Source organism: Anabrus simplex, chromosome 2 (genome assembly GCF_040414725.1).
Source record: "Anabrus simplex isolate iqAnaSimp1 chromosome 2, ASM4041472v1, whole genome shotgun sequence".
Lineage (NCBI taxonomy): Eukaryota > Metazoa > Arthropoda > Insecta > Orthoptera > Tettigoniidae > Anabrus > Anabrus simplex.
In genome coordinates this window covers 1,171,532,999-1,171,547,707 of record NC_090266.1, presented here as the reverse complement: position 1 = coordinate 1,171,547,707, position 14,709 = coordinate 1,171,532,999, and the positions used below count along the sequence as shown (strand labels likewise).

The 14,709-nt window shown below is 39.7% G+C and overlaps 1 protein-coding gene across 1 annotated transcript in view; it reads left to right on the top strand.

The window, feature by feature from the left end:
• LOC136864765 (serine/threonine-protein kinase 17A) overlaps positions 1 to 14,709 on the top strand; it is a 218,799-nt gene that overhangs the window by 163,171 nt on the left and 40,919 nt on the right. Inside the window, exons 2-3 of the mRNA XM_067142134.2 lie at positions 3,306 to 3,518; positions 9,782 to 9,920. Of these exons, the coding sequence (XP_066998235.2) occupies positions 3,306 to 3,518; positions 9,782 to 9,920 (352 nt within the window). The remainder of the gene's footprint in view (positions 1 to 3,305; positions 3,519 to 9,781; positions 9,921 to 14,709) is intronic.

Here is a 14,709-nt window from a genome sequence, read left to right as displayed (position 1 = left end):
CATTAATAAATGTTATTATAATTAATTTAATTAAGTTCACATTTTAAACCTTGTTAAGCAAGATCAGAACATATTCCTGACTAGTAACTGTGTAGTTCACTACACAATTCTCTTAGCGTTCTTTAATCAAAAATAGTTCAGTTTAATGGGTTCCCTCCAGGAGTTCATAGATTGGTGTAAATGCAGATGGCCGTCCAGTACTTGACAGGATTCCCTTTCATTTTTCCTGTGCGACCTCATAATGGATGCTGTTTTGTTTCTGAGAGCCTTTGTCTTAAACCAGCATCTTAAATTTTTTTTACAAGTTGCGTTACGTCGCACCGACACAGGTAGGTCTTACGGCAACGATGGGACAGGAAAGGACTAGGAGTGGCAAGGAAGTGGCTGTGGCCTTAATTAAGGTGTGAAAATGGGAAACCACAGATAAACACCATTTTCAGTGCTGCCGACAATGGGGTTCGAATCCACTCTCTCGAATGCAAGCTCACAGCTGCGCACCCCTAAGTGCATGGCCAACTTGGTCGATCATCTTGAAATTCTCAGTCCCAGTGAATTACAATGTACCTACAGATGTATCATGCACATCTGTCTCCTTGCCTTTTCTTCCAATGAAGTCGTTATTCCTCAAAACACTTAGGCTTGTCTCTCGTATCTTCAAAAGGTTATCAAGCAGATGTTGCTGTTTATCACAATGTACAAAATCTTACATGAAGCAATAAAAACAACAATCGCCCTTTCTGTGGTGTTGTTAATATAGCATATAACGTGCTACATAAAAAACCAAACCAAACCCCATGGCACTACAGCCCTTGAAGGGCCTTGGCCTACCAAGCGACCGCTGCTCAGCCCGAAGGCCTGCAGATTACGAGGTGTCGTGTGGTCAGCACGACGAATCCTCTCGGCCGTTATTCTTGGCTTTCTAGACCGGGGCCGCCATCTCACCGTCAGATAGCTCCTCAATTCTAATCACGTAGGCTGAGTGGACCTCGAACCAGCCCTCAGGCCCAGGTAAAAATCCCTGACCTGGCCGGGAATCGAACCCGGGGCCTCCGGGTAAGAGGCAGGCACGCTACCCCTACACCACGGGGCCGGCAACGTGCTACATAACTTTAATAATTATTCTTTGACCATTTTTACCTCTGCTTTGTGAGTATTGTTTCAGCATATCTCTGTTCAAGTGTCTTGTGATAGTCAAATCTTACTGAGGTGTTAGTTGGTGTGATGCTCCAAGTATGAGGATTAAAAAAAAAAAAAAAAAAACCCCAGGAATACATTGGCCTGTGCAAATTTTTCTTGTCACTTGACTCATTAATTAAAGTGCCCTCTTCCCCAATGGGTAGTTACATTGAATGATCCTGCAGTAGTTTTGCTGTTGTAGATGAGTCTACCCCAAATATTCTTGTCTTTGGCTATATCAGCATTTAAATTTTCCATCCTCAGATCATATTCCACCATATTCCTTAACTGCCTGTGCTTCCTCCTACCCTGCACATCCTTCTGCTTCATCTTTGTGTAGTCATCATTTCTCATTACTAGGGCTCGGATATTTAAGACCTAAAAATAACCCAAATAAGCAAGCAAATATGACCTAAAAATTGACAAAATATGACCTCGAAAGTGACAAAATATGACATAAAAAAGACAAAATATGACCCAAAAATTATTAATCTAAATATGGCCATTTTAAAATAAATTATAAATCGAAACGGCAATGCCTTTGATGCATATTTGTTAATTAAATCCTTTATTATTACTTTCATATCAATTTTCTGAATATACATGTTTAGCAGTTATTCATTCGATTTTCCTTGACTCACTCATCAAACATTTGTGAATGCATACCTATAAAGTACAATGTTCGTTAGGATAATCAGATCACACAATATTTTAAAAGTCAAGACGTGTTTGCACCCTGCATTCGTGGTTTGAAATACGAGAAAAATAGAAATCAATTTACTTTAAAAAAATATATTTGTAACTTTTAAGCCGAGATTCCATTAATATTATTCAAATGCGTTAAAATTTAAATTGAGCACCACGAAGCGAACTGGTGATGATGATGCTTGTTGTTTAAAGGGGCCAACATCTAGATAATTGGCCCATGAAGCAAATTAAGCCGATGTCTTTCAATACATTGTGGTAGAAAAATGTGTATTTCAATCTGCGCCTAAGGCTAAAATGTTTTATATACTAATTTGAAACAAAACAAAAACGCATGATTTCACAAATGCTACAAGTTCAGAAGTAACTGGAATGAGGTTGAGGTTCTAATATCTGAACAAAAGCAAGTGAGCGATTTCCAGAAGTAATTAGCTCACTGCTGGAATGGATTTTTCACGATTATTTCTGTCTCTACCTGGGAGACCCTGTTGGCAAGTACAGCAGGTGGGGTAAAAGGTGCAGCGAGGTCTATGACCTTCACTCTGTACAAAGGGTATTCCACTTGTATTAACTGCAGATGTGATACCGAGAAGCAGTTTTGTGAACACTAGTTCGCACTCGGTAAGTCGAAGATGATTTTGTACAGCTACAGCTGTCGTCAAACCGCTGAAGTATGACGTTTCTACGAAAATAACTGATAATATGACCTTAATGCACAAAATAGGCAAAATATGCATTTATATGACAAATAAAAATCACTTAATTGTGACGATAATAACCTGATTTGAACCAAAATCCAACCAGGCAAGAAAATGCAGAAAAATAAAAAATATGACTTTTCCTAAACATCCGAGCCCTACTCGCTACATGACCAAACCACCTCAGGCTTGCTTCATCTTAGGTTCTTTCCTTGTCACCCCACATGACCTGAGCAATCTAATGTCTGTCATCTAGATCTGATTGATGTTGCTTGACTTCAGAATAACAGTTTCTATGTGAAATGCCATGGATTGTCTTTCAATTGTTCAAGGGTTCTCCCCCTTTTTATCACGCATCTCTCACTTGAGCTTCTCCATCCATGCATTCTGTATCCTGTATCTTACTTCTTTCTCTTCCTAAACTGTTCAGTTGTTTTTGTTTTTGAATGACCAGTATCTAATGACTTGGGAATATCTGACACCATACAACTACTCATGCTCATTGTATCTTCTAAAATAAGAGGATACAGATATTTCTTTATTTTGTTAATAATGTGTGGATTATGATTCATAGGCATAATTTAGTTTAGGAATATACATATATGAATATGAGAACTGATATATTTCTTTTTTCTTTTACTTACATCATCTTTCCTGCTCTAAAATTGCAACATTTGTTTTTATTTAGTACTAGTAGAGGCTTATAATCTCTTTACCTGGTTTCAGAGGAAAGTTTGCTGCCGTTCGAAAGTGTACTCACCGTGATACAGGAGTGGAATATGCTGCAAAGTTCATCCGCAAACGAAGACGTGCCATGGATCAGAAAATGGATATTCTCCACGAGGTGGCAGTGCTAGTATCTGCTTCCAGTTGCACACGTATTGTTTCGCTGCATGAGGTTTATGAAACTTCCTCGGATATGGCGCTGGTTTTAGAGCTGTGAGTGATGAAATATAATCGGTATTTAATGTTTCTGGTTGTAAGAGTAATGCACTTCTTAGTCAAATATTTCTAAAGTGCTTGTTGCAAGTTTGGCATGTTTTCAAATTACTTTTGAGTTACAAGGTTCTTGGAACCTTCCATGAGCCAGAACTTAAGTCTAAGCAATGCAATAAGATTCTAAAATTTGTATACAAATATGCATTTAAAATAGTGAAATATCTACTAAAAATGATAGATTAGTGCTCCTCTTTTAATATAAAAATTATTGATACAAAATCATTGCAGTGCTTGTTTCAACAACCATAATGAATTTTTCTAGATTTGCCAGTGATAATAGATTTCTGCTGCTTGTAAGAACATTCTTATTAGTTATGCTGAGAATGTTCCTCCCAAATGATATGTAATTAAAGTGTAGTATTTGAATTTCACTATTTCTCTTCCCATGTAATTATTAATTTTTGCATTGTGGCACTATACTGGTGATCATCACAAGCTTGTAACTTGCATTCTTTTCCTTTTTCCCCATCACTCCTGTGCCAGTTAGATCCAGAAGAGTGAACCTTTTAATAGTCTGTGGTACCGGTATACCTAATTCACTTCATAACTCAAGACTACAATTGTTTGATGATTAGCCTATTGAAGGAGGTAACTCGTTAACATTTTGTACTGAGGCGATGCAGAGCATTTCCATTGTTAGGTGACTTACTTGACTTATATCTGTGTCCCCTTTCGGAGCAAAGGACTGCAACAAAAGTCCTCCATTGGCTCCTTCTCCTTGCAATCAGCTGTAAGTCTGTCCAGGATTTGCTGTCCTCCCTCATCTCTTCCTTCACACTCTTCCTCCAGGTCATCCTTGGTTTTCCTCTTCTTTTTTTTTTGCTCCGTGCGGGTTCCATCTAAGTCCTTCTTTTCTCGATGGCATCTTCCGTTCTCGGATATTGACCTTATCCATCCATCCCCATTTTCTCAGTGTTATCTGCTGTTTATGTGGGTTTTTCCTGTCCTAAGAGTTCTTCATTTGTGATGGTCTCTGGCCATTGTATCCGCAGAATTCTTCTGAGGCTACGGTTGATGAAAACCTGTACACTCCTGGTGATCTGAGTTGTAACTTTCCAGGTCTCACATCCATACAGGGCAACCGCTTTAACATTTCTATGAAAAATTTGTAGTTTTGTCGTGGTTGAGGTGTCACAGGCTTTCCATATCGCATATAGCTGAACAAATGTGAAATTTGCCTTCTTGATGCAATTCTTAACATCTGCGCCGGTACCACCATCCTCTGCCATTACACTATCTAGATATTGAAGCTCTGTCACCGTTTCGGTCTCTTCTCCGTTTATCTGGAACCTCTAATCTGGATCGATTTTGCTGTTTATTCACATTTCCTTTGTCTTTTTGCGGTTGATCTTCATTCCTGCTCTAGCTCGATGTTCTTGTATGCGTTTCAACTTTCCCTCCATGTTTTTGAAACTTTGAGAGATAACACATACATCGTCCACAAAATCTAGGTCCTCCAGGTGCTGCATTAGTTTCCATTGAAGTCCAGTTTTGGCTCCGAACATCGCCTCCCTTATGACCAGATCCATGGTGATAAGAAAAATGGTGGAAGAAATAATACATCCTTGTTTCACTTCTGGGCTCACCTCAATTGGTTCAGTCAGTTTTCCCTCGTGGATCACTTGGCATCTATAATTCTCTTAGAAACTCTTGATTAGGTTGATGATTTTCCCGGGTATTCCATACCTGGCCAGTGCCTTCCACATAAGTTTTCTCCCCAGGGAGTCAAATGCTTTAAGGAAATCCACAAACATCAGATACAATGTCGTACTCCATTCCTGACATTGTTCCACTATGATCCTTAGTGTATTAATTTGGTCAATACATGATCTATTTTTACGGAAGCGCTGACAGGTGCACGTTATGTGGACATCCTTTCAGACCATTTGCATCTCTTTCTGGTCCTAGAGTATCCTGATGAAGATGCCATGTATCAACAGGACAATGCGCCATGTCACCGCTCTGTGGTGGCATACAGGTAGTTGGTGGAGCACTAGCACTCTAGTGAAGTTATGACAATGGATTGGCCCTCCAGATCCCGCGATCTTAATCCATTCGAGCATTTATGGGATGCTGTCAATGCTGGTGTAAGCTCCATGAACCCCACACCAAATAGATAAAACCAGTTGTGGGTAGCAGTGCAAGATGCGCGGGTCCAGATCTGTCCAGAACGATTCCAACACCTCGTAGAGTCAATGCCTTGCCGTATTGCTGCCATTTTGAGGGCTTGTGGAGGAGCAACTCTTTATTAACAACACATTAAGTGTCTTACCGTGACTTCTGGCCACTCAATGTAAATATTACACTATAACATACCTGTAAAAAAAAGACACAGTATTAAACAAGGAATAAATAATACACACTATTAAATAAAAAATGACATGTTTCGTTCTTAAAAGAACATCCTCAAATTCTATCAAGTCACATTCAATATTTGGAAATGTTTATATTTATCTCTGTCCAAACATCTATGAATCTGAAATCTAAAATTTGGAACATATCTTTGTCACAATTCCAACATACGAATTAGAATAAGCAATCAAGGAAATAGGCTTTATTCTCACTGAACACGAAAAAGAAAGCCTCACAATAAAAAATCCCGAACTTCCACACTAAGAGCCCTCCCCAAAATACACAAAAACAGGTGTATGGTGTATTGAGTTTAATTGAAAATTCTTCATTCAATGTGAGTGGAGTGGTTCATCTTGAGCCTTTCCTCCAGGTAGCACTTTCTTCTTTCTGATGGGTCTTCCTTTCACTAAAGGAATGTCCACCTCTTCACAAATGTTCATTGTAAACTGCAGTGCTATCTCAATCTAATTTCTTTTGTCTTTCAAAAAGATCTTCAGACTTCTCTTTTGATAACACACTCCTCAGAACTGATTCCAGTGAACTGTAGATGTATTTTTGATGTGGTGTATGTATTTCTTGTAAGCAGTTACCCTTGAAATACAAAAAGCATTTAAAAAAAAAAATCACAAACTGCTAGCAATAGCATGTGCACTGCTCCTCTGGTTTCGACAGTGGGATCACAATGTTTTTCTATGGCATCAACAGTCTTTTTGAAATTAGCATGTATAGGTTTTACAGCTTGATAGTTAGCACTCAATCTTGTACCTGAAAGTCTCTTGACTCTAACTTCAACATTAGTTACAAGGATCATCCGTCTGTGTGCGGAAACTGAGAAAAAGCAGTACAGATTATCTGATGTCCCAAACATGTTTACACATTGTAAAACAGTTTGCCAAAAGAATGCACTACACACAGATTAAGAAAGTGTTTGTACAAGGAACAAACAATACTTCCGGATTAAGTTTACGAATCCTTGCCTGGACTCCAGAGTGTACTCCAGCTTTTGTAGAGGCATACACAATGTGATAATCCAGCCCATTGTATGCAGTTGCCTTTATAATGTCTTGTCATGAGTTTTCTTAATTTAGCTGAAAATAGCCTAAAAATGACTCTTACTTCTACTTCTTTTTGTTCATGTTATGAACATGTCGAACTATTTCACGCCTCTGTCCAATGTGTGAGATATCTGGTGTACTGTCAAAGATAATGCTGCAATAATTTGCTTCCTTAATAATAAACAAAATATTTTTTGTAGCGCTCTCCCTTAGAAGTGTGATATGCTCGTTTTGTTTGGTAGGGAACAGATAGCTTGTAAGTATTTTGCCTGTCTGTGACTGACCTGCCTGCTCTAGTTTTGATCAAGTGTTCTCTTAGAAATTTCTTTTATACCAGCTCAAACAACTGTAAAAAATTTACTGTTTTCTGTAAACATGTTCTCTGTGGCCATGGAATGGTAAATTTTGTAGAGCAAAAATAACATTACGTCTAAGAGCCTTTTCAAATTATACCTCCATTTCATTTTTCTTGTTTCTGTAACAGTCTGGTTAACTAGGTTGGCAATTTTGTTAGCAATTAGACTTGTTTGTAACATTCTACATTTTCAAAACAAATTTAATGTTGCCAAGAGTTTTCATGACTGTGAACTTCCAGATGAATTTTCCACCAAAATTGAAAACTATTCCAGAAATGTGACGGATTACCACTCCAGTTTTTATCAGTGACAAAGAGCCTACAACAAAAAGATTACAAGCTTTTTCCTCCAGATTTTCTTGACTTACTTGACTTAATTCCTATATCTCCTAAGTGGAGTATAGGGCATCAATGAACTTCTGTCACCAGACTCTATTCTGTGCATCCATCCGGCTTCTGTTCATTGATGTTTCTGTAATAGGTTAATCTCGGGCATGTAGGTTATTGGCCTTCAGCACCCAAAGCCTGGTGAAGGGGCTGCCTTCTAAGTAGCCAGGCCTACTGATTTTCTGTCGGGGTTTCTTCCGTTAGCCTTTGAAGTTCCCACTTCTAACTACAAGGCAGCAGTTCCTGTTCTATTTTCCCCGAATAGGGGGGTTGCCTCTTCCGTCAGTTCCACCGTTCCAAAGTCTCTCTTCTCTGCCTTCACTGCCGTTGAGGTCTTCACCGTATCCCTGGCAAGGGACCCTTACATGGGACTACCAGCCGGGTCAGCTGAACCAAGGATTTTTAAAGAGGTGTTACTCCTCCATCACTTGCCCTTTGTCCTGACTTGTGACAGGCAGAGCCCGGCTTCCCAAACATTGGGCCGAGGTTGGTGGGTTTCCTCCAGATTTTCATCTTGCAATTATGAAATGGTAAGCCTAACAATCACATTCTCTTCCCTCTCCCTGCATCCTTCTGCCTCTCTCAGCATCTGCAGCTTATTCCATTAGTCTCCTATGCAACCTAATGTTCTTACGTTCATTCCTCAGTCAATTTCATATTGTCAAAGCCGAAGATTTGACTGAGACATCAAACTTGTTGTATCAAATTCCTGAAGATACAGTGTATCTTACCAGAGGTCGTCCTGGGCTGCATTAAAAGGGAAGTACATTGATTATGTTGGGATGTATTTCCTGATTCAGTTTTTGAGTCAGGAGTGATAGGATGGAGAAGAATAAATTGAGATTGTTTGGACATGTTACGAGGATGGAAGAGGGAAGGATACTGAAACAAGTGTTCGAGGCTAAGATAGAAGGAAAAAGGGCAGGAGGGAGGCCCAGAGCAAAATGGATGGACTCTGTCAAGAACAGTACAAGAAAATGTAGACTGGACTGGAATACAATTACTGAAGAGGAGTGGTGGAAGGAGAGGCAGCAGTGAAGTGCCATCAACACCCCGACCTGGCAGCAGCTGGACAGAGGGAAACGAAAATGATGATGATGATGATGATGATGATGATGATGATGATGATGATGATGATGATGATGATATTTCCTGACTGTTAGCAACATTAGATGTTCAAATTTAAATGGATAGTTTCAGCAATTTAATTTAATTTATTGCTTGCTACAGAATTTTCATCCCAATTACAGCAGAATTCTTTGTGATACAAAGTGAAATTACTAATAATTATTACTTAAGATAGCGGGTTCAAACCCGGCAGAGGTAGTCTGATTTTTGAAGGGCGGAAAAAAGTCCATTTGCCACTCCATGTCGTACGATGTTGGCATGTAAAAGATCTCTGGTGACACATTTGGTGTTTATCCGACAAAATTAATTAAATCTCAGCCACAGACGCCCAAGAGAGTTTCGGTTTACTCGGTCTGCCATCTAGTGGGCCTAGAGTAAAACGGAACGTCGAAATTGACGAGCAGACAGCCAGATGGCGTCAACTTGAAATGTCTGCACACGGTAGCTGAGGCCATACGATTATTATTATTATTATTATTATTATTATTATTATTATTATTATTATTATCATTATTATTATTATTATTACCTAGCCTAACTTAAATTAAATTTGTTACTATTGTTAGCCATGTCAAAACATGGGGTCGCATGAGATCTCCAATGTTAAGCAACATTATGTGTAGTAACCAGTTAGATGTGTAACCCACATGATGTTGGGTTGAGGAGGAACAGAAAGATTTCCTGTGTCTAGGTTTTAATGTAGTACCCATGTACTGTCTTTGAAGATGGTATGTACATATATGCACTGCTGTTTTAAACTCTTTAGTGTATATTATATGTGCTGTATGCCAGTTTTCTCATACATCATCTTGCAGATTTTAATATTAAACGGAAACAGAAGTCATTGTTGTGCATTACAGGTATATAGCGAGTTAGGTGAAGACTACTTGTATTTATTATTAGGTTGTTATGTTTGTATGTTTCAGTGCCTCAGGTGGAGAATTACAGCGTGTGCTGGATGAAAATGAAGCCTTAGATGAGGGACATGCAGTCCATGTAATGAGACAAATTCTGGATGGTCTAAGCTTCTTGCATGACCACAATATCGCTCACCTAGATCTCAAGGTAAGCATGTGTCAATTTCTCATCCAAGTATCCAGTTTATAATTACTTATTGGCATGAAGCCAGCTGCACACGTAATTGCGTACGTGAACAATACGCTTGGGCAAAGGCATTCTGCTAGTGTACATGGGCATGTGCACATCTTTTGACTGTACAAGCTACCTGTGAATGTTTGAATTTCTGTACTGTGAACTTGCACATGCTGTGCTTGCGCTAGTAGGACTGGAGGTGTGTGGGTAGATTCTCTACTTGTGCAAGCGAGCGCTGGACTTGCTTAGGTCTTGGAGTCGTGACATCCGATCTACTACAAGGAAATCGCGAGGTACTAGATCAAGCATGGCAGACTGAGCCGTAGGTGGTAAGGCCACAGCCGTTGCCATGGTTGGATGATAGGCAGCTCTTCATAACTCACACAATAAGTGAAAGTCAGTACAGGAAGTTCACATGTTGTGGCAGCTTCATTTAAATCTTACGAGACCACATATTCGAAGAATATTGTCTGGCCAGTCACCCCACTGCGGTAATGAGTAGACTGTACAGCTAGCATCCCAATGCAGAGTGTCGGGTGGTGGTAAATAACCCGATCCCCTAAGGCAGTGGTATTCAAACTTTTTTGTTTTACCTTTGCACCCCTGAAGTACGAGTATATTGCGTTTATACCAGAAATAACAAATGATTGTTTCTGGATGCCAAATAATATTAACAATAATAATAATGTTGCCATTGATGCTTTCACGATCCGTACTTATAGACATGATACTGTATAGGGTTTTGGGCTTATGCCGTGTCAAGAAAAGACACAAGCCCAAAAGCCTATACAGTATCATGTCAATAATGATAATAGTAATCACCATCATCATCCGCAGCTTATCCCTCTTGCCCAGGGTCATTGCACGCACTGAAGCATGAAAGAGTTGTGGCCGGGGATTTAACGTCGCATGCCCTTCCTGACACCAGGTGATTTTCAACTGAAAATCCCATCCCAGCAACACTAGGAATCAAATCACGGTCGTCAGGATGACAGGCAAGCAGCTAAACTACTACAACCCCCTGTTTCCCAACAGTTACTGTAATGTGTTGTATATATATCGTTGCTGGGCAAAGGAAACCTCATAACTCCTTCGGAGTTAAGTTTACAAAAGAAGACAAAAACTAACCGGGTCAGCAGTGGTCGGAAAACTGTTCCTGGCATTTTTCTTGCTTAACGATAGCCCAGTTATTCGACTATTGGATCCTTCTGTTCCCTTCTCAGGCAATGCGGCAAGCCTTCACAAGACTGTTGGAGAAACGTGGTTATTAATGCAAAAATTACTATTGTACTATGTACACTGCTACTGAAAGTGAATGAATGGATTTTGCAACAAAAAAATTAAAAGAGCACTGCAGCATAAGTAAGCATTTTTACATACCTAGTCACTGGGAGGAACAAACGGACACATATTTTAGAATGAATAGTTCAGAAAGGGGACTCTGTGTAGTGGTAGACAAAAACACTAAATCAAAACAATATTTTATTGAAAATAAGCAGGCTCGAATCGTTCACGAACTGCTAACTGAAAACAGTTACAAGCAACGATAAATTTGTGTACCCCTTGAGACATTTCTGCGTACCTCTAGTGGTACGCGTACCACACTTTGAATGCCACTGGTCTAAGGCAACCAGCGGTTACAGGTGGATGAGTTTCCTTAGGTGGAGTGATGGTCCCCTCAGTGTAGGAAAGAACACCGGAACCCATTGAGTAGCGTCTGGCCTCAGATTAGGGGCGGCTGGAAAACGCATCTGTACTCCATGTTAGGAGCAGCCTGATCACTTGCTGGCAGTAGCTTTAAAATGCCTCTGGAAGTGGCGACCCCATCGTAATGACAGTCCAAAATGATAATGGTAGTTTTAAATCAGCCTTCGAAAAGGCTAAGGTGTTTCCGGGAGGAGATGCGCAGTTTTTGTGCTTCGGGAACTGTGAGAAGTGGGTGACCAGTAGAGAACATTATGAAGGTGGCAATAATCAACCTCATGTTACTGACTGAAAAATCAGAAGAGGTGATTCATGGAGAAGGAGATGATAGCTATGATGGGATTGAGTTAGGTTAAGTGGAAAGGATAAGGAAAGAAGTAGTTGAGGAAGGAATACACTCTCTACTGGAGTGGAGGACATCCAACGAGGTCATAGATGAGTGTGTAGGTAAAGTGGACTACATAAGAGATAGAATAATAAAGGTACAGGGACAGTGTATGCAACCTAGACTGGATGCAAAGAAGAAGAAATGGAGAAATTCCTGGAGATGCTGGAGAGAGAATTAAAGGATGTGGAAGTGACTGTCACAGGGAACATTAATTCAAAGATGGGATGCGACAGAAAAGGAATGGAAGAAGAAATTGGACGTTTTGGGCGTGGGAAGAGGAATGAAGAGAGAAAGAGAAGTTATTGGATTTTTAGAGAAGTAGTTGGATTTTTAGAGAAGTTGTTGGATTTTTATCCGAGAAATTGGTTAAGTGTGGTCAGTATGTAATTCGGGAAGAAGAATAGTAGGAAGATTACAAAATATGGGGGAAACAGGAAATCATGGATAGTTGTTAGATATAACAGCCTTGCCAAAAGTAGCCTTTGATGGAGACCACAGAATAGTAGTCTGTCTGTTAGGTCATCAGCCCAGAGACTGGTTGGATCCTCAAATAGCGCCAAAATGATGTGTACTAGGCAAGATGAGGAGTGAAATAGTTTGTTGCCATTGCTTTCCTCACTGGGCCAGAAAGTGCTATTAGCATGACTGATCCTGTGAGCAAAACCTTTCATAGCAATCGGACGCACTTGCCGTGCTCCGAGTGTCTTTACTCGGATTTACCCGAACCTCGGCAGCTTCCATATTGTCACAGCCATGGATGGGACTGGGAAAATAGTGAAAATGAAAGAAATAAGGGAAAATAAAATAAAAGATATTGAAGTAAAAGAAACACTTACTCAGAGCTGAGGTCCAAAGTTTGATAGTGGAATAGGATGTGTTCAAGAAGGAATAGAACGTGTTCAAGAAGGCATTTGTAAGCTGTGCAGAGTGTGCTTGTAGTAGAATAGTTGAAAGAGTGAAGTATAAAGAGACCCCATCGTGAAATTTCTGTATGCTGCAAGTTGTTTCTGGATTCAATTCTGTCAAGTTGTCTATCCTTTTTTCTCAATACTGTCCATGCATTACACACCATAAGGTAGCTTGCCAGTTTCTGACAGTTACTACCACTCTCTCATTAATGGCCTTCTACACAAAATAAAGGATGAAAAATGCAACATGCTCAAAAATCTTACCTATGAGACATATGCCACACTAACATATCTTAGTGCTCACGTACACAAAGTCTAGCCCAGAATTTCAGAAAATTTGGGTATGAAGTGCTATTCAGATCACAGGACAGCACTCTTAATAGAATTCAGTCCAGAAACAACATCCAGTATACAGATAACACTGACCTGCGAATTCAAACTTTCCGATCATTGCATGATCAGGTTTTTGTGCAAATTAAAAATGAATATTTGATAAATATGCAGCGTGCGCACATGCAAGATTACTATTATCACATGTAAAGAATGCTTCTTTCTTATTATTTTCACCCATCTGAACACTCCTATCTTAACACTGATATACTTATGAACATAATATAAAGATATGTAGTATATTGTGTTAACAGATCTGTAGAAAAACACAGCCAAATGGACCAAAATTTACCACGCATTAAGCTTCATAATGTACTGAGAATGGTAAGTCTGGTTTCAATTTTATAATGTCCTACCTTAGTATAAGAAATGTCTTTGCCTTGCTTTTCATGTGTGAGGAGTAGTTGGACCTTCTCTCTTTAGTAACCAGCAGTAATCGGCCAGCATGTTTTTGTTCCATTTCCCGTGATATCTGCATTCCATTTCCTGTAGATCGTGATGGAATCTTTCTCCTTGCTCTTTGCTCAGCATTCCTAGGTTCTCAGGGAAATGGTCCAGATGTGAATGTAACACGTGCACTTTCAAGCTCATTTTGCAGCCTAAATCTATCCACCATTTGTTTGTAGCCTGAATCCTTTGTGTTTCCAAGAAACTTTTTGACCACATTCCGGAATGCTGTCCATGCCGATCGCTCTGCAGCCCACATATCTTCAAAATTAGCATCAGAAAGAAGTTCTCTGATATCTGGACCTGTGAAAATACTCTCTTGATTTTGGAATTACTGATGTCTGGGAATCTATGACACAGGTACTGAAAGCATTCACCTTCATTGTTTAGGGCCTTAACAAATTGCTTCATAAGCCCTAGTTTGATATGAAGCGGAGGTAACAGTATTTTGCTCTTGTAAACAAGAGTTTCTTGTTTTATGTTTTTGGACCCTACAATCCATTGTCTACGTGGCCATTCTTTTTGAGCCGGGGTGCTTTGTGTATCCTCCTTGTAAACCTAAAAGAATACCTATCACTTTGAAATCACCACACGCTTGCCACTTGCGTTCCTGGTACTACAGTTTACACAACAGCATTTCGAGATTTCCATATGTTTCTCACATAATAACTGAATGAGCAACGGGAATGGATGCAAGTTTGTTTTCATTGTGAAGAAGGACGCACTTCAAACTATGCTTGGAGGCATTGATGAAAAGTCTCTAGTCAATGGTGTCATACTGTGGTGCTCCTAGTTTTAAGATAACCTTTGGAATGTTGTTGCAGTAAACCAAGGCTCCCTCATCAGAAAAGAAGGGTGTAAATTCTTGTTCGCGATGTCTGTGCCAATAGTACGCCATCCCTGGTGCCAACATGTTCCTTTCACA